At 45.4% G+C, this 27,419-nt stretch overlaps 3 protein-coding genes across 6 annotated transcripts; 2 read left to right on the top strand and 1 right to left on the bottom strand.

Moving 5' to 3' along the window:
• The first annotated feature begins 5,033 nt into the window (after positions 1-5,033).
• Positions 5,034-7,242, top strand: olfm4.2 (olfactomedin 4, tandem duplicate 2). The gene is made up of 5 exons (XM_041854299.1): positions 5,034-5,119; positions 5,248-5,415; positions 5,651-5,863; positions 6,020-6,164; positions 6,282-7,242. The coding sequence occupies exons 1-5, from the start codon at positions 5,066-5,068 to the stop codon at positions 7,073-7,075; spliced, it is 1,374 nt and encodes a 457-aa protein (XP_041710233.1). The 5' UTR covers positions 5,034-5,065; the 3' UTR covers positions 7,076-7,242.
• Positions 7,243-7,939: 697 nt separating this feature from the next.
• On the top strand, positions 7,940-18,411 carry LOC121544912 (ribosomal protein S6 kinase-like 1). 4 transcript variants are annotated; one of them, XM_041855160.1, is made up of 12 exons: positions 7,940-8,152; positions 9,048-9,170; positions 9,982-10,164; positions 10,596-10,720; positions 11,283-11,375; positions 13,222-13,269; positions 14,287-14,419; positions 14,680-16,248; positions 16,361-16,450; positions 16,607-16,689; positions 16,852-16,947; positions 17,111-18,411. In XM_041855160.1, the coding sequence occupies exons 3-12, from the start codon at positions 10,029-10,031 to the stop codon at positions 17,219-17,221; spliced, it is 2,484 nt and encodes an 827-aa protein (XP_041711094.1). In that variant the 5' UTR covers positions 7,940-8,152; positions 9,048-9,170; positions 9,982-10,028; the 3' UTR covers positions 17,222-18,411. The 4 variants fall into 4 exon arrangements, with proteins under 4 accessions (XP_041711094.1, XP_041711093.1, XP_041711095.1 ...); XM_041855159.1 differs by having other exon boundaries at positions 9,005-9,170; XM_041855161.2 differs by lacking the exon at positions 16,607-16,689 and having other exon boundaries at positions 9,005-9,170; positions 17,111-17,201.
• LOC121544914 (dihydrolipoyllysine-residue succinyltransferase component of 2-oxoglutarate dehydrogenase complex, mitochondrial) lies at positions 18,193-26,635 on the bottom strand. The gene is made up of 14 exons (XM_045209062.1): positions 26,620-26,635; positions 23,348-23,429; positions 23,173-23,234; positions 22,975-23,049; positions 22,793-22,848; positions 22,512-22,620; positions 22,173-22,337; positions 21,898-21,983; positions 21,571-21,668; positions 20,325-20,455; positions 19,424-19,497; positions 19,242-19,325; positions 19,000-19,167; positions 18,193-18,853 (listed from the first exon to the last, which is right to left on the bottom strand). The coding sequence occupies exons 1-14, from the start codon at positions 26,633-26,635 to the stop codon at positions 18,719-18,721; spliced, it is 1,341 nt and encodes a 446-aa protein (XP_045064997.1). The 3' UTR covers positions 18,193-18,718.
• Between the last annotated feature and the right edge of the window lie 784 nt (positions 26,636-27,419).

Below are 27,419 nucleotides of genomic sequence, written 5' to 3'. Positions count from 1 at the left end.
TTCCACAGACAACCACTCAACTCCGGAATCTTACAGTGCCCCCCCCTCCGTCGACGCCCCGGGCGGACTCCCGGCGCGCCAGGATGGAGGCGTAGAAGTCCCGGATGAGGTCAGCATCTAGGATCTGTCGCCGCGGAATCCACTCCTCTCTTCCGGACCCTGCCCCTCCCAGTCCACGAGATACCGCCCCCCCCCTCTAATCCCTTCGTCCCCGTGTAGGCGGACCACCTCCGATCATCCGAGGAGGAGGAGGGGGGGCGGGGGGGGCAACAGAGGACTGAGGAAAACAGGCTTGAGGCAGGAGACATGAAAGGTGGGATGGACTCTGCGTCCTCGGGAGTTTGAGTCGAACTGCCACCGGATTATCACCTTCTCCACCACAAGCGGACCAATGAACCTGTAGCACTTCTAGACTCAGTCCGTAAGGAGATCCCGTCGTGGCCAACCAGACCCTATCTCCGATGCTATAGGTGGGAGGCGGGGATCGGCTGACGTTCGCCTTGATCGTCCACTCTAAGGGTGCCTTTCTGGCCCGATGCCAGGTCCGGTGGCAACCGGTATGGCCTACGGCACTGAGCTCCTTCTCCTGAGAAGGGAACAAGGGAGGTTGTAGCCATACAGGCACTGGAAGGGAGACATCCCAGTGGCAGATGTGGGGGGAGAGTATTGTGGGCATACTCAGCCCAAGGCAACTGAGGACCCAGGAGGTGGGGATTGGAAGAGGCCAGGCAGGCGTAGGCGTGGATTCCATCTTCTTTGGCTCTCTCCGCCTGACCATTAGATTGGGGTTGAAAACCAGATGTGAACTGACTGTACTCCAATGGCCAAACAGAAGGACTTCCAGACAGCGGAGGTAAAGCTGAGGGCCCCGTCGGAAAGCGATATCACTGGGCAACCCGTGACCCTAAAACCTCCCTAACCGGATCTCGGGCTCTCTCGAGGCAGGGGAAGCTGGCAGTTGGCACAAGGTGGGCGAACTTGCTGAATCTGTCCACGTGTCGACTTTCCCCTCAACGGCAACCCAGTACAAAGTCCAGGGCCAGATCGACCTGTGCGGGGGAATGGGGGGGTGAGTAGTCCAGAGCTGGGCCGATTGTACCCTTATTCTGCGCACACACTGGACGGGCACAACATACCCGATATCCTCGCTGCACCCCCGTCTGCGCCATCGTCGGCCCCAGGGTACAAGCCATCTTGCTGGCGTGGACCATTTGAGGGACCGCCGGGCCACCGACTCAGGCACAAACAGCCGCCGGGTGACGTTAGGGCCGGCCCTGCGTCGAAGAGCCCCATCACCTCCTCCTCAATCTTCCACCTAACAGCTCCCACGCAGTTCCGAGAATTGTCTCGATCTTGACCACTCTCCTCCGTCTTGACGACAGGTGTCCCTTCCATTCTTAACCGTCGACGTCAGGGGAAAAAATTGATGCGTCCGAAAAACAACGACCACCTGCTGGCGGGAGTTGGGCTCTAGCATTCACTAACAATTCTTTGGTCTCCAACATAATTGCTCTTCCCCCCTCCAACCAGTGGCCCACTCCTCCAAGGCAAGTTTCACTCAGAAGCTCCTTACCCACATCTAATTCCTCTCGGCGAGCGGGGGGTGTAGGCGCAGGGATGGAGCTTACTGTCGTGGACATCGCTGCGACAGGATGGCCCACTCCCACATCAGCGTCCACTTCAGCGGCGAACTGCCCTGTCGGTTGAGAGAACTCGGTGCGTTGTGAATCCCTCTTCAAATCCCGCTCATCCGCCTCGTTCCACTTAAGCTCCTGATACTGAAGTCAAGGCATTAGCGTCGGCCATCTGTAATCCCGGATGATCTCTAAAATTCGCAAACCCCAAAATCTCTGACCTGCAATCCTACCGCTGGGCCCATTCCAGGCCCTCTAACCTTCTCCTGTCCATCCTAATCTCTCCCCTGGAGATATTACCCGAGAAAGGATGTCGTGTGGGCGTGAAACTCGCACTTCTCGGCCTTCCACAACAGGCGATTCTCCACAATCGCTGCAAACCTGCCGGACATGCTGGCCGTGGTCGGAAGGTTCCTTCGAAAAGATCAGAATGTCATCCAGGTAAACAAACACAGACCGGTCATATCTCTCAGGCGTCGATTCACCATACTCTGAATACCGCTGAGCATTGGTCTCACATCACCTGATACTCCCGTACCCATCGGTGTATTGAAACCCGTCAACCCTCGTCTCCCTCTCTGATCCGACCATGTATCCGCATTGCGTAGGTCTGCTTATGTACACCGTAGCACCCTGTAGGTCAAGAACTCATCAAGGGCAGGGATACTTGTTCTTGATATTCATTCACCCCCGATATCAATCCGTCGAAGGGCCATCCTTCTTACCCACAAAGAAGAATCCTGCCCCCCGGGGGGTGATGACGAGGGGACGAGCAGACCAGCAGCTAGGACTCCTTGATGTAGGTCTCTCCAAAGCCTCCCGTTCAGGGCGGGAGAGTACTGTATAACCTTCCCTTGGGGTAAACAGCTCCAGGCAGTTGATGGCACAATCATATGGTCGGTGGGGAGGGTGACAACCCTCTGCTTACTGAACACTTCCCCCAAATCGTGATATGTCTCGGGAACCAGGACAAATCTGGGGTTTAGCCTCAATCACCTGACTGGGAACCGTGGGGACAGGCAGTCTTGAGACAGTTAGCATACATCAAGGCTCCAACTCGTTACCTTGCCGTCACCCTATCCTGGGATTGTGTTCCTTCAGCCAGGGGTATCCAAGGACCAGAGGAACATGGGAAGACGGCAGAATGAAGAGATGAAATCATCTCCGAATGATTCCCACAACAACATCTTAACCGGTTCTCCTCGTCGTAATCCGTTCCAACTACTGCCGTTCATTCTTCAATGGCTTCGCAATTGCTCCTTGAAAGCCCCAGCTGTTCCACCAACTCGGCATCAAAAGCTTCCGCCCGGCACCTGAATCGATCACGCGTTAATCGCTAAGCTCTATTCCTGTTCACAAGGTGGCCGGGGAAGCGGGGTCTGACGAGGTACTGAGGGGTTAACTGGCTCGCTAAAAAGTCCTCCCCTTTCACCGTTTGGCGACCGCCGGGAACAGTGGAGATGTAATGTCCCGAGCTACCACAGTAGAGGCAGCAGTTGGTCTTACGTCTATGTTGCCGCTCCTCCTTGGTTAACCCGTGCCTCCCCACTTGCATGGGTTCCAGAATCGGGAGAGAGACCTCTCCACTAATCCTTTGTGGTGGAGAATGATCGCGGGTTCTGGTCCACCACCCGACCCACTGGAACTAAAGCTGATCACTGCCGACCCCCATTGCTTCTCCCTCCTTACGCTCTCGGACTCGATTATCCACCCCGAATAGACAAGGCTACCAAGCTGTCCAGGTCACTAGGCTCCGGATGGGGGATCAGCTCATCCTTGAGCTGCTCCGACGGACCCTGGTAAAGGCCGCTTGCAGAGACTCCTCATTCCACCCACTCTCCACAGCCAACGTCTTACTTCATCCATCGGCCCGCTCGTTCTTGGTGGAGCAAAACAGGCCCTCTCTCCCTCCCTCGGGAATGGTCGAAGAGCTTCCTCATCTCGGCCGTGAACCCCTGGTATGAAGCCATGCAGGGGGTCTTGTCGTTCCCAAGCGGCTGAAACCCACTCAGCGCTCACCACGCAGCAACTCAATCACAAAGGCTATCCTAGCCTTGTCTGTGGCATAAGGTGGGCTGTATCAACACTAACCCACACTGCATAAGGAAAGAAGCGGCATCTTCCCAGCTCCCCCTCATATTTTTTTAACCTTCTCACGGAAGACACCCTTCAGGCGCGGCAGGCGAGATTGAGGCGGTAGTGGATCCTCCACCGAAACTTGCGCTGGTTCTGACTCTCACTAGTTCACTGCAATCTCCTGTAGCTCCGTGCTATGAGTGGCCCAACATCTTCTCCTATTAATGGCATGGCGACATCCATCCCTGGGTTCATTACTGCCGGATACGTTCTGTCACGGTTTACTAGCCCAAACCCAGAAGCAGACCAGACAAGTTGAGTTGAAGCGAAGGTGATATTTATTTAACAGATTCCAAAAAGCATGTAGAATAATCCAGGGGACAGAGCGGACGGCGGAGATGAGTTGGTGGAGGTGCAGTGGTGGATCCAAGAATGGCTCGGCGGCCGCCGAGGCAGCCAGGCAGGGGTTGGGTGAAGGTTCGGGAGATTGACTGCAGATAGAAACAAAACGGGTAAATACCGGCAAGCCAACAAGGTGCAAAACAACAAAACTAACGCTAAAACTCCAAGGCTAATACACTGACAAACATACTGTTCATGGCTAGCGATCCGGCAGGGAATGGATGTTAGGCCAGAGCCTAAGAAGGGTGATGATCAGGACCAGGTGTGCAGATTGCTGATGGGATGCAGGTGCGGAAATCAAGAGAGCTCCCGGAGCGTTCCCCCTCGGAAACTGGAGATCACGACAAAAAACTAGTCCACAGACAGACCCGACTCAGACTGCCGGAATCGTTACAGACTCTTTGCATAAACTTAATGTAATTGTCAATAAAAGCCTTTGACACTTATGGAATGCTTGTAATTATACTTCAGTATACCATAGTAACATCTGACAAAAATATCTAAAAATACTGAAGCAGCAAACTTTGTGAAGACCAATACTTGTGTCATTCTCAAAACCTTTGACCACAACTGTAATATCCTGCCACGTTGTTGATGACTGATAGTAAGATCCTGTTATGTAGTTGATAATGTCAGGTGCCATCTACAGTATGCCGTCAATAACATGTCTTCATAACTGAAAAACTGTCCATATGGCCAGTTTCTCATGCACTCCATGTCCACATCATTGTGATCAATAAAATGATGAGACAGATTTCACATAATTGTACTTGAGTATTTTATTACAAGCAAACAAGGATGTCTGCATATAATGTCACAAGAATTGAAGGTCTCTTATGCAACAGCAGTAATTATGGGAAGAAGCAAGATGTTTCTGATAAGCTGATAGGAGGGTCTTTAAAAACCTAGAACAGAAAGACAAGGAGCCACATCAGAACAACACTGGATACAAGATGGTTCCATTTCTTATGTTCCTGCCTCTCATTTGCCCTGCAGTGGCTTGGCTGGTAAGGGACTCTCATTTTCTCCTTCCACTAAAACTTGACAGCTAGAGACACTTCCAAAAAGAGTGCTAGTTTACTACTTGTGTGAGCTACCACTGTGAAGTTCAGTCTGAACTTGTATTTTCCCCCAGCCAATGGAGGACTGGGACTCTGGCAATGTGACTGCATCTGTAGGTGAGTCGGGGCAATGCCTTTGTCATGTGTTTCTACCTGACACCACCTTCCCTGCCGACCGTGTTGAACACATGCAGCAAGTCACCAAGGATCTAATGCTGGAAGTGGGAATCCAGATAAATAAGGTACTATTGTATTGTAATGAACACCATGAGGTGTGAACCCCTTGAACAGGATTGAATCCATATTGCATTTACACACCAGGTTTTAGAGTGATGTTAACAGTAGCCTACTCCAGTATATGGAACAAGTCTTGTAAACCTTGGAGGAGATGCATGTGTATATTTAACTGAGACCTCATTCACAGTATACCCTACTAGATATCTTACACCGGGACTACTACCTGTGTCTCTCTTGCAGCTGGACAGTTACAAGGGCAGGCTTGTGATCTTTTTGGCTGAGTTAAGCAACCTGACTATCCGAGTGGAGATTGTGGAGAGCGGCCCTGAGAAGTACATCCGACTGGATTTCGAGCTTCTCAGGATCGAGCTGAGAGAGTTCGAATTGTTGGTGACACAGCTGAAGGATTCCCTCAACTCCTCCTCACCTATGTTCGACAGCCTGTACACTGAGGTAAATGGGTGATAGGTAGACAGATATAGCAGAATGACTATTAATGACTGGCAGTGGCATGATAATTAAGTGACAGGTAATATCATGCGGAAGCAAGAGGAATGTTGCTGTATGGAACAAATGACCTATTTGTCCTTTGTACACATGCATCCATAGATTCGCAACATGAGCCTGATTGTAAACCAGCTGGAGAGCTATGACAAGAGTAACCTGGAGGTGATCCGTATTGAGTTTGGAAAACTGCAGAAGAAGCTGGAGGAGTGCCAGAAGAACCAAGAGGAGGGCATAAACCCAGATATTGGTAAGGAGCCTCTGTGATAGTAGCATTGTTAACATATTGTATCATTAGATCAAAAGCAGTAGTTTGTGGATTTGTTTGTCTTATATATTATTAATAGCTATTTATGTTTTCCCCCAGGCTCCTGCAACCATAAAGGCATTGCCAGTGTAGGGAAGCCAGTGGTCAGCCAACTGAATGCGAACTTGAATGCGGGCTACAGATTTGGGGGGTGGGGGAAAGACTCAAAACCCAATCGTGGCTTCGAATCAATGTATTGGTACGGTGCCTATAGCAGTGCCTCAGTGCATGACTTTTATCTTTACTCCGACTATCAAAATCTGGTTTTAAGGAATTCATTTAAACGACATAACTTGCCAAATGGATGGCAGGGTACCGGCAACAATTACATTGTTCATGGCAACACCCTGTATTATCAGAAAAACAGCCCATTCAGCATGGCTAAACTGAATATGACCACATCCAAATATGACTACAGAGTAATTGAAAAGGCCAGTGCAACATTCTCATACAGTTACTCAGCCAATCAGAACATGGACTTCTCAGGCGATGAGAATGGGCTATGGGTAACCTATGCCACCGATGAATCCAAGGGTAAAATGGTCATTGCCAAAGTAAACGAGGTTGAATTTGGTATAGAGGAGCTGTGGAATACCAATGTATACAAAGCATTGGTAGGCAATGCCTTCATGGTGTGTGGTGTTCTCTATGCTACCAGACCAATAGATGTTCACACAGAGGAGATCTTCTACTCTTATGACACCAAAACAGAGCAGGAGAACTACCTCAGCATTCCATTTGAGAAGTTCCAGGATGAATATATAAACCTGCACTACAACCCTATTGATCAGAAACTCTACATGTACAACAAGGGCTACTATGTGTCTTATAGTGTCAAGTTTAACAAAGACTAGAGCCTCCCTCTGGTCTATCGTATCGTGACTGATGCGACTGATATGACTCTCTGACAGCATGGGGCATTGACTGAATAAATACTCATTACATTGTTTGATGTATTGACTTGCATTCAAAACTCATGTCCCTTGAATTTCTGAAATAAAATCAAACTGAAGCATTGAAATAATTGTCTGTGTTCTATTTCGGTTCATTTTCAGTTGGATTGAAAATGTAAATGTTTGTTATTACCATAATTACTAAAATACCCAGCCACTGTGTCAGATTCGATCCCATTACCTAAGGCAGTCCAATGAGAAAGAGTATAAGGATGCAATATCCCACCCCTTATTTTTCAGTAGAATTTGAGTCACCCTGTATAACTAGTACCTCAATATGACTCATCCCCAGTATGATATCAGACCCCTCCCACCCTAGTTTTGGGCTGATGGGCTGTGCTGTGGTTTACTCTCTCACACCCTCACCTCTCATTTCCCCTCCCCCTCCCATCTCTCCTCCTTGGGCTCAGGCTGGGGCTTCCTCCTTGCTCCTCTGTAAGCAAGCCCTCCCCTGGGGTTGTTCTTTGTGCTCCAGTGAGAGTCTGGCTCCTGTAACTCAGGACCAAATCAGAGCAGATTACACTAACCAGGCAGGGTGAGCCCACATAGCATCCATCCACTGCATATACAACAATGAACCATGCACATTGTTTTATTCTTATGGTTTAATGTCACTGTTGTACAAATCCATTGACTCATTCAAATGTGGATACAACATTATACTGTAGCATACTGTAATATATTGCAAAATCTATCTGAAATAGAAAAAAGGTCTGGAGACACAGCAAGGCAAAAACAGCACTGTCTCTTTAAATCTTGCATCTGTCAGGATGAGGGGGGAAATGAAGGCCTTGTCAGGGTGCACCGGATTAGACAACACGGGTGTCCTCGTGGCTAATGGTACCACTGTACATCATCGCAAGCCAATACGCAGCCTCACTGAGCTCTCTCCTCCTTTTCTGTGCAGAGAGGGAGGCTGCTGAGGACGAAGGAAGGCTGCTGCTGGGGCAGTGGGTCTAGGCATGCTGATCACATCAGGTAGGATATATGTGTGCATGTACTGTCTGTCGTGTGGCAACCATGATGTGTGTATGATGCAAGCATGTCTATCCATTCCAGACAAACAAATGGGATTATTCCATTGTGAATCTTGTGTTATCTGGCTTGTCTCTACGTGTACATAATGTTTTTCGTTAGTATCAAGGATATTGGTGCATGTATCATGGAAATACTGCAGGAGGCTGACTGCATGTAATTGCTGTGAGGATTCTCAACAACAGACACACTAGGGTGCTGCAGTGCTACTTGGCTTGACTTCCCCTCATTAGACTGTATGAGGGATGAGGAATGATAATGAGTGGGTGTGTATACAAAGCTAACCCCGTGTCACAATGATACTGTGGTAAGGCATCAGCACATTTTCATAGTGCACTTTTGTGGTACGCTAAGAGCTACTATGATTACAATACAGGGATCTGCCCACAGCTTTCGTACAGTAACGTTCATATGTACCCACTGGGCACAGACGTCATTTCAACGTCTAGTTTTGATTTACATTTGGTTCAGTTGTCAACTAACGTAAATTCAATGTGAAATCAACAACAACAAAAAACGATGTCATTGGATTTAGGTTAAAAGTTGGGTGAAAAAAATACAAAATGCTCTTAGGTTGATTACTTTTTACAAATCTAATCAGTTTCCCACGTTAATTCAACATCAACACATTTATATTTTTGGTTGAAATGACGTGGAAACAATGTTGATTTAACCAGTTTTTGTCCAGTGGGTATTTAATCTGACAGGAGTGGGTGGACATCAGGCAGTTAAGTACTTTGAGTCATCCTTCCTCCTCACCACCCCTGCAGCACTGACTGTCTGTTTATTCATCAGCAATAGTACTACTGAAGTAGAACTGAACTCTCTGATAACCAAGGTTCGTATCGTCATGCTTGGAAACAAAGACTTTAACCTTCAAGTGGAGGAGGATAACCCCCCAGTGAGCCGACTAACTGCTGCCAGAGATGAGTCCCACTGCTCATAGGACCAGGGAGAAAAGGTGAGACACTCCACATGCTTATGATCTGATGAGGAGGCTGGTGAGGGGAGGATGGCTCATAATAATGGCTGGAATGGGGTGATTGGAATGGTATCAAACACATGGTTTCCATGGGTTTGATGTGTTTGACACCATTCCATTTATTCCTTTCCAGCCATTACTGTGAGCCCGTCGTACAACTGACTAGGTATCCCCCTTTCCTTTCCCTTTCCTTTCCTTTCCTTTCCTTTCCTTTCCTTTCCTTTCCTTTCCTTTCCTTTCCTTTCCTTTCCTTTCCTTTCCTTTCCCTTCCTTTCCTTTCCTTTCCTTTCCTTTCCTTTCCTTTCCTTTCCTTTCCTTTCCTTTCCTTTCCTTTCCTTTCCTTTCCTTTCCCTTCCCTTCCCTTCCCTTCCCTTCCCTTCCCTTCCCTTCCTTTCCCTTCCTTTCCTTTCCCTTCCTTTCTCTTCCTTCCTCCCCAATTAGGGTGCCACCAGCTGCCTGTAAGGGGAGAGGAACAGAAACAGTCTATTATTGGTCACATTACTTTCACTTTACTCTCCGTTTCATGCTTTGCCGTCATGTTTTTCTCAGACAAGTGACTAGTTAAGGGATTTATTGTATTCCTGGGGAAATCTTGACTCTTGGCTTTTGGCAGTTACCATCTCTGGAAGATTTGATCAATCATTCACTGCCAGCATAAGGATTATTCTTAGGAACTTCCCTTAAAGAGAGTAAAGTCTTAGCGGTGGCAGGTCGTGTTATGACCCCTCCTAGGATATACAGTTCAGTGTGATTACATATAGTACAGTACACTCTGTTGTGCGGCTGCTAGGCCCGTCTGGACCTCCACAGGGCCGATCCTGGACAGCCTGGACAGCCATGGCCAAGAGAGACTACTTGGTGGAGGCAGCCAAGCAGATCCACATGGCTCTGGACAGGGAGGTCAGTGAAGACTATGAAGCTGCCTTCAGCTACTACAAGAACGGGGTTGACCTGCTTCTCAATGGAGTTCAAGGTACAGTGGTAAATCTACGGTACTGTAGAGTATTGCTGTCAACATGCAGGGTTCTGGTTAGGGTGAAATTGAATAGAGCAGGTTAAGGCTTGGCAGACTTTAGCTACTCAACACAGTGAGAACAAGTCATGCGGCATGAAACAGGAACATGTAGATTCATCTGTTCATGATTCATCCATTGTAAAGCAGAATTAAATAGTTCCTATGAAAAACAGGAAGTCAGAAAGCCAAGGTCAGAGAAAGATTTCCATACTGGTAAAGCATGCTGGATATTCTCTCTCTCTGCTGTGCTAGTGAAGTATGTCAGCTATATTCAAACAGAAGCGTTTGAATTATATGATGTTATTTCAGTTTCAGTTTAGTGAAGTGAGGTTTCTCCATTGTGTGAGAGGGAGAGAACTGAGGTCTGACGTAGTTGGTCTGTCTTCCAGTGGACCCTAACAAGGAGCGCCGGGAGGCAGTGAAGAGGAAGACTACTCAGTATCTGAAGAGGGCAGAGGAAATCTTTATCTCCCACCTGCAGGACAACCTGGGGAAGGGGAACTCTCACGTAGGGGTAAGAAGATTACATTTAAACCCTCATTTGACAAGATTAACATTCCATAATACTGTGCATCTTATGAATGGAAATCAACCCACTCTGATCATACATGTTACTCTGTGATACTGGCCACTCATTTTCCAGCTTTTCACTCCTGTGTTGATTCATATGTCTAGTCTGTTTATTGAAGAGGTGGTTAAGTGCTATTAATGTTAGCACCGCTGAATCATTTCCTTCTGGGAAAGCCCGAGTTACATCCTCAGAGCAACCAGTCTGTGCTGCTTACAGTCTCTCTCTGGAGATAGGCCACAGAACAGCACAACAACCCCATTCCCCTCTGTTACACTACACCCGACCCGGGATAGAAGATCACATTATATCTGCCAGGGTGCCTCGCACTGGCCGGCTGGGCGCTCTCTCTCCCCCTCTCTCTTATGTAACATGCTAATATCTGTCCTAAGATTGTAACTAATCCTTGAGTAGAAGCACTATTTCAGATCTGAATTAAACACAAAGACACGTGTCCACATCCCTGTTATCTGTGCTGTACTGATCTGTGTTCTCTTTTTATCACCAGGGTTACAGTAGTCTGAGATTCCGGCCAATCAGACACCTGAGCTGCCCAGTGGAGGATCTAGAGATGTGTAAAGTGGTGGGGATCATCGATAAGGTAGGGAGGTTTTTACACCCACTGCTCTCAACCAGACAGAGTGTACTATAACTGTTTGTTACAGCTGATGATCATCTCTTGAACATACATCCTGGCTGTAGTTACCCCTTTATTAACCATGCCTTATAGATCCAGTGACAACCATGATGCTTACCTACAGTGAGGGAAAAAAGTATTTGATCCCCTGCTGATTTTGTACATTTGCCCACTGACAAAGACATGATCAGTCTATAATTTTAATGGTAGGTTTATTTGAACAGTGAGAGACAGAATAACAACAAAAAAATCTAGAAAAACGCATGTCAAAAATGTTATAAATTTATTTGCATTTTAATGAGGGAAGTAAGTATTTGACCCCTCCGCAAAACATGACTTAGTACTTGGTGGCAAAACCCTTGTTGGCAATCACAGAGGTCAGACGTTTCTTGTAGTTGGCCACCAGGTTTGCACACATCTCAGGAGGGATTTTGTCCCACTCCTCTTTGCAGATCTTCTCCAAGTCATTAAGGTTTCGAGGCTGACGTTTGGCAACTCGAACCTTCTGCTCCCTCCACAGATTTTCTATGGGATTAAGGTCTGGAGACTGGCTAGGCCACTCCAGGACCTTAATGTGCTTCTTCTTGAGCCACTCCTTTGTTGCCTTGGCCGTGTGTTTTGGGTCATTGTCATGCTGGAATACGACCCATTTTCAATGCCCTGGCTGAGGGAAGGAGGTTCTCACCCAAGATTTGACGGTACATGGCCCCGTCCATCGTCCCTTTGATGCGGTGAAGTTGTCCTGTCCTCTTAGCAGAAAAACACCCCCAAAGCATAATGTTTCCACCTCCATGTTTGACGGTGAGGATGGTGTTCTTGGGGTCATAGGCAGCATTCCTCCTCCTCCAAACACGGCAAGTTGAGTTGATGCCAAAGAGCTCGATTTTGGTCTCATCTGACCACAACACTTTCACCCAGTTCTCCTCTGAATCATTCAGATGTTCATTGGCAAACTTCAGACGGCCCTGTATATGTGCTTTCTTGAGCAGGAGGACTTTGAGGGCGCTGCAGGATTTCAGTCCTTCACAGCGTAGTGTGTTACCAATTGTTTTCTTGGTGACTATGGTCCCAGCTGCCTTGAGATCATTGACAAGATCCTGCCGTGTAGTTCTGGGATGATTTCTCATGATCATTGCAACTCCACGAGGTGAGATCTTGCATGGAGCCCCAGGCAGAGGGAGATTGACAGTTATTTTGTGTTTCTTCCATTTGCGAATAATCGCACCAACTGTTGTCACCTTCTCACCAAGCTGCTTGCCGATGGTCTTGTAGCCCATTCCAGCCTTGTGTAGGTCTACAATCTTGTCCCTGACATCCCTGGAGAGCTCTTTGGTCTTGGCCATGGTGGAGAGTTTGGAATCTGATTGATTGATTGCTTCTGTGGACAGGTGTCTTTTATACAGGTAACAAGCTGAGATTAGGAGCAGTCCCTTTAAGAGTGTGCTCCTAATCTCAGCTCGTTACCTGTATAAAAGACACCTGGGAGCCAGAAATCTTTCTGATTGAGAGGTGGTCAAATACTTATTTCCCTCATTAAAATGCAAATCAATTTATAACATTTTTGACATGCGTCTTTCTGGATTTTTTTGTTGTTATTCTGTCTCTCACTGTTCAAATAAACCTACCATTAAAATTATAGACTGATAATTTCTTTGTCAGTGGGCAAACGTACAAAATCAGCAGGGGATCAAATACTTTTTTCCCTCACTGTATGCAAATAGTACCATGTCCTAAAATGTCACAATCATCTAATAACATACTACTCTAAGCTCTATTTAAACTAACATAACATGTATGTCTTCTCCCCAAGGTCCTGATTGTCCAAAGCCTGATTACCAAGGACACATGTGTTGTTAAAGTAAGTACTTCCTCCTGAGCTCAACACTACCAATACAGTATGTCAGAGGACCAATGTGGCAGACAGGTAGTAAAAGCAGTGCAGCTGTCTTATCTGTGTAGATGCATATCCAGTGCACAGATGGCTGTTGTCCTGTCCGGACCTCTGCCAGCCATTCTGTGGCAGCCCAGTCAATGGGAATACTCTCAGCCGTATCTCCCTGAGTATCCTTCACCATTGATCTGGCTAAAAGCTCTCCACTCTGACCCTCTTAGTGCAAATGCACCTCTGATTTCCGTAACCAGAGAGTTGTTATTGGAAAACACTGTAGCAGGGGTGGCTAAGGCGCAGGTCTCAGTAGCCTCATTTATACCTGGCACTACCATGCATCATGTGTCTTGATCTTGTCCACATTCTGATTGTGTCCACATCTTGAGGAATGCGTCTACATATGGTATTAAAATGTGTCTTTTGTACAACCACTGTGTCCACATTGTGACCAGATTTCCTGGTCTCTCCTTGTATCAAAATTATTTTATGGATATTCTTTCATAATAAGATTTATTTATTTTTAAGACGCATATTGATGCCTTAAGTCAGTAGTGCCACCTGTCAAGGATTTTAAAGGACAGGATAATGATTATTTAAATGGTTTCGCTGCCCAGATCCTGTCTACCCATGTAAGATATCCAGACACAATGCATGCCTGACTACCTCCGGAAGTGGTCAGGAAGATCTGATCACAATGCGTATTTTAATCGTCTACACCTGTCTAAAAATGTGGACAAGATCAGGACGAAGGATGCATGTTAGAACCAGGTATAAACGGGGCTAGAGAAGTTGCTATCTAGGCACTGGTAGAGCCAGCTTTTGTAGAGATATGAGTTTTTAGATTTCTGTCTTTATCAATTAACTATAGACAAAGTTAAGACTAGACAGAAAACTATTTGTAGTACAGTAGTGATAAGTTGTATTTTGACCAAGGTAATAGTAACAGCATAGTAATAAGTGTATTGTTCTGTTGCACTGTCCTCTCAGAGCCTGCCCAAGTCGGGCTGGGAGAGCCGGGACCAGCCCACTATCATCCCCCAAGGCGTCCCCTATATGGTGAAGCTGCTGAAGTACTATGTCAGTGAGGACGCTGTGTACCTGCATCTGGAGCATGTTCAAGGTGAGCTGAACACAGGCTCTGCCTGCCAGCCCTGCAGTATGGGAGATTTAGCTGATGCTCTTACCTAGCCTATAGCCATGCAAAGGGAGATTTATGTCCATGGCATAGCAGTGGACCTACAGTTTAAATGTTTTGTTGATGGTTGCACTCTTCAGCCATTTTGGGTCAAGGATGCCACAGAGAGTATAAATAATTGCTGAATTAAAATTAAGAAAAACTACTATTGTCTTATGATGTATTGACTTTTCTATGCTCTGTAGGTGGAAAGCTTTTCTCCAAACTGTCCAAGGTCAGGAAAGACCGAGCCAAGGAGCACCCAGAATGCTACAGTCCCAGCCAGCACAGGATCAAACTGAAGAACAGCTACACCTCCCCTACCATCAGCTCAGACTACACCTCCCCTACCATCAGCTCAGACTACACCTCCCCTACCATCAGCTCAGACTACCAGCAGAATGACAGAGGGGGCACATGGACAACCCCTCTCCTGGAGAGCGAGGAGAGCCCAGACACAGACTCCCCTGCATCCTGGCACGAGGCTCAGCAACGCCTGGAGAGCTGCAGCACCCACTCCTACTGCGAGGAGACAGGCTGCCTGCAGAACAACTCCAGGTCTACAGCACCACACGCTCTGGCCACACAGCCCTCCTTATCTGGGCCAATGAGGACAGACATCAGTCCCCATATCCATCCAGCAGGCCACAGTCAGTGTTTGCACTCTGAAACTCAGGACAAGCCTGCTCTTCCTAGTCATCTGTGCATCGACCAGGCTCCTGATGTCACCTCTGAGCCTTTTGGGAAGGCCACTGGAACAGAAAAAATAGAATCCAGTTTGGATTTCAACGTGGTGTGGAAGGCTGCTGATTCGACACAGAATTGTGAGAGTTCAGCCCCATATGCAGTGACTGGTACTGACTCAGATATAGCTGCAGGTAATCCTGTACCTCAAACAACTCAGACCTCTTCTGGTGGGACAGGGTCAACGGTGAACTTGAAGAATCATTCTATCAGTTTGTGTTCACAGAGAAGTTCTGTTCCCAATACATTGCAATTACCCCTCCATAATCGAAGCCAGGCTAGTGAGAGAGCAACTTTGACCTCCTATGGCTCTCACCAAGGGAGTGTTTCAGGTAGAGACCTTGAAAACACTGTGGGTGTGGAGATATCCACACACCAGGGGGAGCAGGTAAACCATCACACTACTGAGGAGAGCATGGTGAACTCAGTAAGCAGGGACACAGAGACATCCCAGCCTGGCAGAGTTGTGTGTCCCTCTACAGTAGACAAGCTGAAGCTCATAAGGACATCCTCAGGGAGCTCTCAACCCCCTTCTGTCCCTCACTGTCACAGTGCTGGGACACAGCAGGAGACCCAGCCAGGCATCTCCCTGGCCCCCACAGGGGCGAAGTACCATGTGGGGCCTCCTTGCAGAGAGCCAGGGGAGGAGGTGGAGGAGGGCTGGGAGCTGAGCCCTGTGAATAAGGACATCCCCCAAGGGAAAGGATCACTGTGTGACCCCAACACGCCTGGCCCCACAGGAGCCTCCACACAGTGTCGGAAGGGGGACATGGATGCTTTCCTGAAGTCAAAGGGATCAGATGGACAGGGTGAGGATCAGATCATTGAGGTGGAGAGCTGGTGCCACCTGCCCAAGTTCCCAGCCAAGGCCTCCAGAGGGAGAGACAGGGCCAGGCAGGGCTGCTGGGGGCTGCCTGAGGCAGAGGTGCGTCTGTTGGGGGCTCAGATCCTCGTGGCCCTGGAGAGTCTTCACCAGCAAGGTGTCATGTGCCGTGACCTCAACCCAAAGAACATCCTGCTTACCAGCATCGGTTAGTCACCTAAATCACTTTAACTCCGTAAGGTTTTTGAGTTGTTGAGTTTTCAAGACTCAACTTAAAAACTCAAACTTTGGTTGTGACGTATTGGCATGTTTCTCAACAGGAAAGGTCTGCCTGACATTCTTTGGCCAGTGGAGTCAAGTTCAGTCAGAAATCAACTCTAAAGCTATGGAACAGATGTACTGTGCACCAGGTGAAAACAATGTTTATTCAATAAACCTGTCATATGTTACAACAGTTACACATAGGGTTCCTACCCTACAGTGCCTTCTAGTGGTGAGAATCAGACATTTAGTTTGATCCAACAATAAACCTGTGAATAACAGTTCTGTTTGTTGTTGGCCAATAGAGATTGGAGGTGTGTCCAAAATCACAGAGGCTTGTGATTGGTGGAGTCTGGGTGCATTGCTATTTGAACTTCTTACAGGAATGGTAAATAACATTTGTATTGAATAATCTGTCAAGTTTATTCAATCCAAACATGTATGTATATTGATTAGAGTGCTGCCTACTGATCTGTTGACAGTGTATCTGTGTTGGTACCATTATCAAGGCATTGTTGTTGAAACTGTATGCCTGTTCCTGTGCCTCCAGCCCCTGTGGCAGTTCCACCCAGCCGGGGTGCATTCTCACACCCAGCTCCTGATCCCAGACCACCTGAGTACTGCAGCCGCCTCCCTGCTCACTGAGGTAAGGCCTGAGTCCCCTTACACACCCATATGGCCTGTACTGTAAATACCTTAGACATATACACACACCTGCTGCTAGCCTGCTACCAAAGACACACACAGCCACAAACATTGTACAAACTCCAATTGGCTTTCTGAATGAGTGACTATTGTGTGTTCCACAGCTTCTGCAGTTTGACGCTGGTTATCGATTAGGCTCTGGAGGCGGTGGTGTGAGTGACATCAAGTGTCACCCCTTCTTCAATGGTGTCTCCTGGAAGGCACTGAGCAGTTAGCAGGTCAACAGACCAGGCTATCTGTCTGTAGCCTGAATGCAGCCTGAAAAGTTCTCTGCAGCCAAGTAAAGTTGGGCAGCCACTGCCCCCTTGTGGCTAAAATAATTGAAGCCCTAGCTCTGTAGCGACTTCCTGAGTATAATAATAATATAATAATATGCCATTTAGCAGACGCTTTTATCCAAAGCGACAACCGTGCAACAACCAACCTCTGCCTGCTGTGTTCTTTGTAACCTCCATGTTTGAATGATAGAGGCTAGTGTAAACCTCACCTGGTCTTTTGACATACAGTAGGGCAAAATGTACTCCTGGGTGACTTTTTGGGTACTTCTGTTGTAGAAATGACATGCAATACTACTACTGTTAACATATCCATGTATATCATCACCAAGCATGAAAACTGATGTTTTTCAATGTCAAATACTTTTTGGACAGTCAGCCAATAATGGTTGTGATAAACAGCGTTGACAATAAGGTTCATAAAATGAAGCAATGCATATGTGCTGTGTTAGTCTTTGATACACACTCATGGTCAGCCTTTTTTCTGGTCATCTGTACATAGCCTATATCAGGGTTTTCCAAACTCAGTCCTGGGGCCCTCCCTGGGTGCACGTTTTGGCTTCTGCCCTAGCTTGATGAGTTGGTTATTTGAATCACCTGTGTAGTGCTAGGGCAAAAACTAAACCGTGCACCTAGGGGGAGCCCCAAGACCAAGTTTGGGAAATCCTGGTCTATGACTATTTTTACCACAGCTCAGACAGTCTACCCACTTCCTGACTTGTAAGTGATGTGGCGTGTTCTCAGTCTCTTTTTAAATGTCTCCATTTCTTTTAAGCTTCCAAGGCCTGGCAATATCTATTTTAAACTACACACCAGCCACCTGGTTTCTGAATTGCTCTTATCGGCAGTCATTTTGACAGCATTCTGTAAAAAAGGCAAGTGTCTGTGTAAACAGAAAACAAAATGCATAGTTAAGATTTCATTGGTAAAAATATTATTTTTTTAACAGCAGAAACATTTTCTTAGTGAGCGTGAATCAGATGTCAGGACCCATTGATTTCATCAGTGTAACAAAGCATCAACAACCTGTACCATGAACATCTTAGGCTATAGTGATGTTGCAGTCCATCTTGTGATAGGTAACAATTGTTATTTTCTCAGCAAAAATAAATGAAAAATACTTAATGCAATTTTTTGCCATTTATATTACAATTATTTGACAAATATTTATTGTAGGTAGAAAATGGCAAATTACGCTTTGAGTTGTACAACACTGTCTCCCTGCCCTAGACACACAACATTTAGCATCAATATTTTCACAATTTCAGCCCATGCAATTAGACCAAAAGGTGCATTGGACTTTTCAAGTATCCCTTTGCCTAGTTAACCAACACAATAAAACGTCTGCAGTTTAGGATCATCATCAGGCAGGTATAGCTGCTGCGTGTGAAGGGCGGTAGGTTGGTTTGTTTAGCCATTGACTGTGGGGAGGCTGGCTCACATGTCCAGTAGCAGCACTCTGGGATCTTCTACCACAGTCTTGATCTTACGCAGGAAGGTGACCGCCTCTCTGCCGTCGATGAGGCGATGGTCGTACGTCAGAGCCACGTACATCATGGGGCGGATCTCCACCTGTAGCAGAGGAGGAGGCGCTTCAGAGACAGACAAATACTGCTTCCTGTCTGTCTCTATTCCACATATGATAAGGGGGTCTCCTGAGATATGAATCTACAATATAGGAGGTAAATCAAAGTCTACAGAACAGAGCCAACACCCACCTTGCCCCCGATGGCCACTGGCCTCTCGAAGATGCCATGCATTCCCAGGATGGCAGACTGCGGAGGGTTGATGATGGGCGTGCCAAACATGGATCCAAACACGCCACCGTTGCTGATGGTGAAGGTTCCTCCATCCATGTCTTCCACGGCCAGCTCATTCTTACGGGCCTGCAATCAACATCATCAACTTAGAGAATGCACAACAAAGTCCAACAAGTACAGAGAAATCCATGTTCTCCTACCTTCTCCCCCAGCTTGTTGATGGTCTTCTCAATGTCAGCAAAGTTCATTCCCTCCACTCCACGGATGACAGGCACCACCAAGCCCTGCGAGACAGGACGAATGAGATATTCAGAATTTTGGTTAATGTATATCAGCCCTGTTGTAAAAGTGTTCAATGTGAGTAGCCAACCATCGGCATTACCTTTGGTGTTGCTACAGCCACACTGATGTCCACGTAGTCCCGGTATACAATCTCTTTGGTGGTGTCGTCAATGACTAAAAAGAGAAAAGGTATGAAAATAAGTTTGAAAATGTTAAATACTGTATTAACTAATACACTTTAAATCAAATCAAATTGTATTTGTCACATGCAAACAAATACAACAGGTATAGATAGACCTTACCATGAAATGCTTACTTACAAGCCCTTAACCAACAATGAAGTTCAATAAATGGAGTTAAGAAAATATTTACTAAATAAAGTAAAAAATTAAATATAAAGCAACACAACGAGGCTATATACAGGCGGTACCGGTACCGAGTCAATGTGCGGGGGTACAGGTGAGTCAAGGTAATAAAGGGGTAAAGTGACTATGCATAGATAATAAACAGCGAGTGGCAGCAGTGTCAATGTAAATAGGGAGGGGGGTCAATGTAAATAGTCCAGGTGGCCATTTGATTAATTGTTCAGCAGTCTTATGGCTTGGGGGTAGAAGCTGTTAAGAAACCTTTTGGACCTAGACTTGGCGCTCCGGTACCGCTTGCCGTGCGGTAGCAGAGAGAACAGTCTGCTTTAGCGTCTATGATTCACTTCCTTGAAGCATATAGCGTTTTGTGTGTCTGTGGGGAGGGGGGGACCCACAGACAATTTTAGCCACATATACGTTACCAGTGAAGATGAACCACTTCTTGACTGTGGCTAGTTTAAATAGGCCAGAGAGGCATTGGCAGAGTACACACTAAGTACGGTTGTCTATGTAAATCTCGTTCTAGTTCTTAACCAACTTAACCACATACACCTGACACCAGTGGATACTAAATGTGTGTTTCCTTATTCAGACTGATATGAGAAGTAAAGCAAATTCTGGGAAAGAAGAGCACACCTCCGTTGACGGCAGGCTGTTCCATCAGAGCGTATGCTGAAGCCTTGACAAAGGCAGACATGAAGCCGAGCTTGATGTTGTGTTTCTTCAGGAAAGCGTCTTTGTAGGCCTTCCTCATCTCACTGATGTTGCTGTGGAGAGAATTAGACCAAGTCAAAATGCTGTCGTCCTACCCTAATTATTTTCTGGAAATTTTGGAATAAATCGACAAACAAATACATTTGTCATAGACAGCTCTCATATTGATAGATAGCATACATGCATTACACTCAATCTTTTCAACCAAACCTAAAAAAAACTACCCACAGTTTTTGGTAAAAGTTCAGCTTCTCCAGGTCATGGTGATTAAGTGCTATTGACACTGGGCTAATGTTTCACCATTGGTCATTTCTCCTCTGTATGATGAAAAGGGACTCTTGTATCTCTTTTTAATTGTTTAACCTGGTTTAAACTCTAGGGTTTCTTCGCTAACGGCATTAGCCTCTCCCAAGACACTGAGAAAGGAGAGAAGAAGCGATAAAAATCTTCACTTTCCAAACCCTCTAAATCTTATTGGCCTGTCATAAAAGCCCATATCGGTTGAGGCAGCTCGTCCACTCAGAGCGCAGGTCTCTGTGGGCCCCAGTAGATGCTCTGGTCTCCTGGTCTGACTGCTCCTTCGGCTACAGATGAGCCCAGGCCTGGAAGTCTTCCTCCAGACCATCAATGCCAATTCAATTAGGATGCAGAGAAATCCCTGAATAGCTGAAAGTTGACACCCCGCATTTGCATGGAAAATATATCCTCAAAGTGTCATCTTTAGCACAGGGGTCAAATGTGGGCACTAACATTTCCTTGTAAATGAATAAAGCCCCTGTTTTAAGAAATCTTATCTTTGTTTTCACCAATATTACGACCAAATATTTACATTCCATCGTTTAAGAGGGCATCGGGTTTCAAAAAGCTTTTCCTATTGAGCAGATTCAAATCTATAACCATTGTCTGTATGGTCTCAGCTTGAATAACACCTAGAAGTATAGCCTTTCTTTGCTTTTGACCTTACTTCATCCAGATACGTTTATTTTAGAAAGGACATATAATCCCTAATATAAATGTATACATTTATATAAGTGAATCTGTTGTACTGAAAGTGTGGTAGTAAATGTTTAATATGTGCTAGATGAGTAATCAGCTCCCTTATGACCCATTTCCTATCTAATAGTGATAGGGCTTGATAATGTAAGACAACTATTCTGTTATTGCCTACCTCATGTCGACCTCATTAAATGTTGTCAACATAGCGCAGGTGTTCTGGGCTTCCTTCAGTCTCTGGGCGATTCTCAGACGCATACGGTTCATCTTCACCTGAGACAGAAATTAGGAAAAACAAAAAAAATCACTATTTTAAGAATTTTCCCAGAAATATTTTATCTTAAGAGAAAACATCACAACAGCTATACATACTATCAGATACTGTTTTGGTTGTTGCATACTCTACCAACACTATGGTCTGAGCCATTGTGAATAATAATAATAATAATAATAATAATAATCTGTCTCCTTTACTGCAGTATTCCTGATTATGATGCCTCACCCTGTGCTCTGTTCTGTCTGGTTTAGGCCTTCCATCTGTGACAGCGGCTGGGGAAGCAGGAGCAGCAGTGGGTTTGATGGCTGAAACTGTACCGAACAGACAGGGGAACAGGAGTTTTTAGTTGCCACGCCACCTCTTCTTAGCCATTAGCAAGTGTCACTGTCAACAGGCAAGGGCCAAGTGATTTATCCTATTTCCATAATCAACAGTGCACACTGGTCACGCTAAATACTTCTCACATGACAATGAGTCCATTGAGTGGCTGACAGACTAACCTGGTATGGCAGAGATGGCAGCTCCTGGCACGGGTGGCACTGGGGGCATAGTGGTAGGGATGGGGCCCACTGCAGAGGGAGCAGGAGAGGGAGGTGTGGCAGCAGCAGGGGGTGGAGGGGCTGCTACTGATGCTGCTGGGGTCTCTGCAGCTTGGGCAGCAACAGCTGCAGAGAGAAAGGTATAAGAATGCATTAGGCAAGATTAATACTAGACAATAGCAATGTGTTTACTGTGTAGGTATAATGTGTATAATCTAATAGCTCTGTAAACACAACATCTACCATGTGTCTTGAATTTAGAAGATTTGTTTAAAATGTGGTAAACTCAGTGGTACTGACCTCCTTTCCGGAGTTTGAAGAGAGCCTGTCCTCCTTCGACCTTCTCCCCATCAGGGACCAGCAGCTCCTCAATCACCCCAGCAGCAGGAGACGGCACCTGCACTGATGTCTGTGGAGCGACACAAACCATCAAGGACCATGATGATACATCTTCCCATGGGTCTGTTACTCTAACAATCTACAGTCAACTGTTATTTATTACTTTATAAGGCTGTTGTAAAAATGGCAGTTCAAAAGGTGAGTGATTCAGTGACCATTAAATAATTCCAGAACTGTCATACCTTGTCCGTCTCAATTTCACAAACCACCTCATCCTCTTTGACAGAATCACCAACCGCTGTAAAGAGAGAGTTGCATTTAGAGTGGCAAACAGATAAATATCTACCTGCCTGCAACCAACATCTGAATGAGAACAATGAACACAGAGACAAACGGACAGAGAAACACACATAAGTTACTGTACCTTTCTCCCACCTAACATCCCCCTCTGTGACTGACTCTGCAAATGCAGGTGTCTTTACTGTGATGACTTCATTCCCTAAAAAGACAGAGACAACACAATACTGACTTCATACAACTCTTGTAGTGTTACACAAAATCACATTACTGCTTAGATCACAAGGGTCAAATAAAAAGGATGGGTGTCCAGGCTAATACATACTGCAAGCTACAGATGTCTTGAAGTATCTGATTTGGAAGACGCTGGACCTGGCTTCACATTTCCTACAAATAAAACAGTCAATACAGAAAGTATAACTGCACAATACAAGGCTAAAACACAGCTGAAGCAATGTTCCAATGAGAAGACAGGTCAATGGTGTAGCTATAATACTTACGTAGGGTTGTTGACAGTGACACTACGGCTAGCTGACAATCCTGCAGGACAGATGACAACAGTACTGAGTTCTAGTGCAGAATCTCAAACTACACTGAACAAAATTATAAACGCAATATGCAACAATTTTAAAGATTTTACTGAGTTACAGTTCATATAAGGAAATCAGTCAAAACTCATTAGGCCCTAATCTATGGATTTCGCATGACTGGGAATACAGATGGCAAAGTCAGATTAGGGCGCCTAACGATTTCTAACATACTGGCTTCATAAAATCTTTAGTACATTTCGTTGTTCGATATGATTGGTGCACTACTTTCGGTATACATTCTGTCCCTGCGGTGTCGGCTGGCATGTCACTGTCTTCCCTAACTATTATAGCCCTGTCTTCTCATTTGGGCTACTAACTTCAGCTATGTTTAACAACCAATGCAGTTATCACTTTCTGTATTGATGTTTTATTTGTAGGAAATGTGGCCAGATAGCGTCTTCCAAATCGATACTTCAAGACATCTGTAACACATGTTAGCCTGAACATATTTTTATTTACCCTTTGTCTAAGCAATGTCGCTGATTTTAATATGTTTCCCAAGAGACTAATATGAAGTCAGTATTATGTTGTCTCTGTCTTTGAGAATGCTCATCACGTAAGGCCCACCTGCATTGAAGAAAGGGTGGAGAATGAGGAAGAAAATGAATGCTATGTGTGTTTCTCTCACGTTCATCTGTATTCGTGTTACTCATTAAATACCCAAATCTGTTGCCACTAGCCTCTGTCTCTTTACAGCGATTCAATATTCTGTCAAGAAGAGTGAGCGGACAAAATGACAGTGCAGAATGCCCCAATGGTCACTGAATCGCATCACCCACAGGCTTTGACTACAACGGCTTATAAAGTAATGGAAATAACAGTGACTAACAGGTGTTAGGTAACAGACCCGTAAGGAAGATGCTGTCATCATAGTCACTGATAATTTGTAACCAAGCTCCACAAATTATCTCTGCTGAGCGGTGGCTGCTGGTATTGAGGAAGGCAATCTTCAAACTCCTTCACTGATTACCATTTAAACAAATCTTCTAAATTCAAGACATTGTGTTCACAGGCTATTAGGCCATGCACATTATACCTACGCTAAACACATTGCTGTATAGTATTAATCTTGCCTAACCATACCCTGCTCTCTGCGCTATTGCCCAAACTGCAGGGACGCATCGGTAACACCCCTCCCGCTTGCGCACCCCCTCTCCTGCTCCTCTGCGGTGGGCCCCATCCCCACTCCCCCCACATACCATCTCTGCCATACCAGGCCAATCTGTCACCACTCAACAGACTCGATATCATCAATAAGTATTTAAGCGTGACAATGATACTTTACTGTTGATATAAATAGAATAAATCGCCCGGCCCCGCTGTTATTTATTTTGCTAATGGCATTGGCGGGCAACAAAACTCTGTTCCTGCTTGACCGTGCAGTTTTCAGCCATCAAACACCCACTGCTGCTCCTGCTCCCGGCGTATCTGATGAAGGCTAAACCAGGCAGAGAAGAACGAGGCACAAAGGTAACAGAATACTGAAACAGGTGTATTATTATTATTATTATTATTGTGTGCAATGGCTCAGACAATTGTTGATAGTAACAGCAAAACAGCTGATAATGTGTAACTACTCTTAAGATAAAATACTAGGAAAAGAATAAAATAGTATTTTTGTTTTTCTAATTTCTGTCTCAGTGGCTAGCTAATAATCATAACTAAAAACATTTCCTACTATGTTTCAACATTGTGAATTAGGGCATGAGTAAACATTAGAATAGTTGTCTTACATTATCAACCTATCACTGTGGAGTAAGGAAATAATTAAATGGCTAGATACTCATCTAGCACATATTAAACATTTACTACCTTTCAGTACTAGATTCACTTATATATAAGTGGCAACCATTTATATTGAGATTATGTCGCAAATAGCGTATCTGGATGTAGTCGAAAGCAAAGAAAAAGACTGCTCTAATTCAGCGAGCTCGCTACGAACGTGGTTATGGGTGGTCTGCTCAATAGGAAAGCTTTTTGAAACGATATGGCAAACGTGGAATAAATATTTGGTCAAACGATATTGGTGGTAGTAGATTTCTTGGAAACAGGGCTTTATTCATTTACGAAATGTTGAATGCTACCTACCTTAAGGCTACGCTTTGCAATTTCCATGCAATAATTTCGGCTATTCGAGAATTTCTCTGCCATCTAATTGGTGGCGTGGAGGAGCTTCCGGGCCTGAACATCTGGCGGCGGCACGTCGACTCAGAGAGACCGAAATACGGGGCCCACGGCGGCGTGAACGGTTTCTCCTCGGCGATATGGGCTTTATGACGATGATAATTTAGAGAAGTTTGAAGGTAATTTTGCCGGCTTCTTCCTCGCTGCTCGTAATGTGAAGCTAATACTGCAGCGAAAAACTCAAATGGGGTCAAACGAGTAAGAATGCAAGTCGCACCAGAGAAAATGACAATGGTAACATTACCCAGTGTCAATAACGCAATCGCGACTGGAGAAGCTGTTCTTTACCAAGCTGTGAATGATTTTGATTTTGGTGAGTGAGTGTAATGCATGTATGCTATCTATCAATATGAAGCTGTCTATGACAAATGTATTGTTCATTGATTTATTCAAATTTCGAAAAAATATTAAATTGAGACATTTAACATTTGACAGTCTAATTATTCCACCTTTAATATCAGTAATAGAGGCAACTTTCCTGAAAAACACACATCAAGCTTCAATCTGCTGTCAAAGGCTTCGGCGCTAGCATCATATCGGAGGAACCAGTAACAATCTTCAGAATTTCTTTTACTTCATATCATGCAATGAAACACACGTGTATCCCACTGGTGTCAGTATTGTGGTAGAACGGTAAGAACTAGGCGGGCTATAGACAACCATTGTAATACTCTGCAATATGCAACTATTTAAGCAACGATCAGAAAGTGTTCATCTTCGCTGGCCGGCATGCTGTATGGCTAAAGAGCTCTCCCCCTCCCCACAACACACAAGCACATATATGCTTCAGGAAGTGGTCATGACAACAAAGCGAACTGTTCTCTGCTGCACTTGCACGCGTTTGCAGGCATAATCCGTCCAAAATTTCTTAACTACTAATGTACTAACCAACAGTAATCAATATACCTGAACTATTATTATCCTATTTACATTACACTGCTGCCATAGCTGTTTTATTATCTATGCATAGTCACTTTGCCTTTATTACCTTGACTCACCTGTACCACTGCACATTGACTCATGCCATTGCCCGCCTGTATATAGCCTCGTTGTGCTTTATATTTAATTTTTACTTTATTTATAAATATTTTCTTAACTCCATTTATTAACTTCATTGTTGGTTAAGGCTTGTAAGTAAGCATTTCATGGTAAGGTCTATCTATACCTGTTGTATTTGTTTGCATGCCCAGCAAATGTTGTTGATTAAAGTGTATTGAATCTGGCTGTTAAATTTTCAAGCTTTTCATACCTTTCTCTTTAATCGTGGCTTGTTTCTGCCAGGATATATGCGGAGACTCGTAACATCAGTGTCAACAACGCAGGCAATGCCGATAGTTGTACTCACATTGAACGCTTTGATACATTGGCAAATTCTGAATCTTCGCAAGGCTGGTGATCATCGTGGAGTGAGAAGCTTTGCTACCTAAGAAGGCAAAAGATTCCTGGCGCTGTTAACTTGTTGTGCATTCTCTAAGTTGATATTTGTTAAGGCCACGGCATTGAAGAACGCTTCACCATCAGCAACATTGGCGATATTCTTACATGTTTAACCTTATCGCCGCAGTCTGCTAAATGTAAGTATCTTTCATCTTCGGAAGGCCAGTAATCCCGGCTGGGAAGGTATTGGCTCTCTTCTGTGGGCTTTTGATTACCTCTATATTGTGGAATTCACTGCTCAAACACTTATCTATGTGGAGATAGAACAGACAGGAAGCTTTGTGTTTATCTGTCTCTTCAGCCTCCTCTGCTGCTAGTGCCCCATGATATGCGTGGCTCTACTCATTCGATACTTCTCATC

This window comes from Coregonus clupeaformis, chromosome 29, assembly GCF_020615455.1.
Source record: "Coregonus clupeaformis isolate EN_2021a chromosome 29, ASM2061545v1, whole genome shotgun sequence".
Lineage (NCBI taxonomy): Eukaryota > Metazoa > Chordata > Actinopteri > Salmoniformes > Salmonidae > Coregonus > Coregonus clupeaformis.
Note: the sequence above shows the minus strand (reverse complement) of the source record. Positions and strands in the feature narration are given on the sequence as shown.

What these genes read in the sequence shown, in the direction of transcription:
- LOC121544914 (XM_045209062.1), bottom strand. An exon ending in CAAGACATCTGTAGCTTGCA is followed by an intron (nt 23,050 to 23,172) that starts GTATGTATTAGC and finishes CTGTCTTTTTAG; the next exon opens with GGAATGAAGTCATCACAGTA. An exon ending in CAGACAGAACAGAGCACAGG is followed by an intron (nt 21,669 to 21,897) that starts GTGAGGCATCAT and finishes TTTCTGTCTCAG; the next exon opens with GTGAAGATGAACCGTATGCG.
- LOC121544912 (XM_041855160.1), top strand. Translation starts at nt 10,029, where the DNA reads ATGGCCAAGAGAGACTACTTGGTGGAGGCAGCCAAGCAGATCCACATG. An exon ending in ACAGATGTACTGTGCACCAG is followed by an intron (nt 16,451 to 16,606) that starts GTGAAAACAATG and finishes GTTGGCCAATAG; the next exon opens with AGATTGGAGGTGTGTCCAAA. An exon ending in CCGCCTCCCTGCTCACTGAG is followed by an intron (nt 16,948 to 17,110) that starts GTAAGGCCTGAG and finishes TGTGTTCCACAG; the next exon opens with CTTCTGCAGTTTGACGCTGG.
- olfm4.2 (XM_041854299.1), top strand. Translation starts at nt 5,066, where the DNA reads ATGGTTCCATTTCTTATGTTCCTGCCTCTCATTTGCCCTGCAGTGGCT. An exon ending in GCCCTGCAGTGGCTTGGCTG is followed by an intron (nt 5,120 to 5,247) that starts GTAAGGGACTCT and finishes ATTTTCCCCCAG; the next exon opens with CCAATGGAGGACTGGGACTC. An exon ending in GGGCATAAACCCAGATATTG is followed by an intron (nt 6,165 to 6,281) that starts GTAAGGAGCCTC and finishes GTTTTCCCCCAG; the next exon opens with GCTCCTGCAACCATAAAGGC.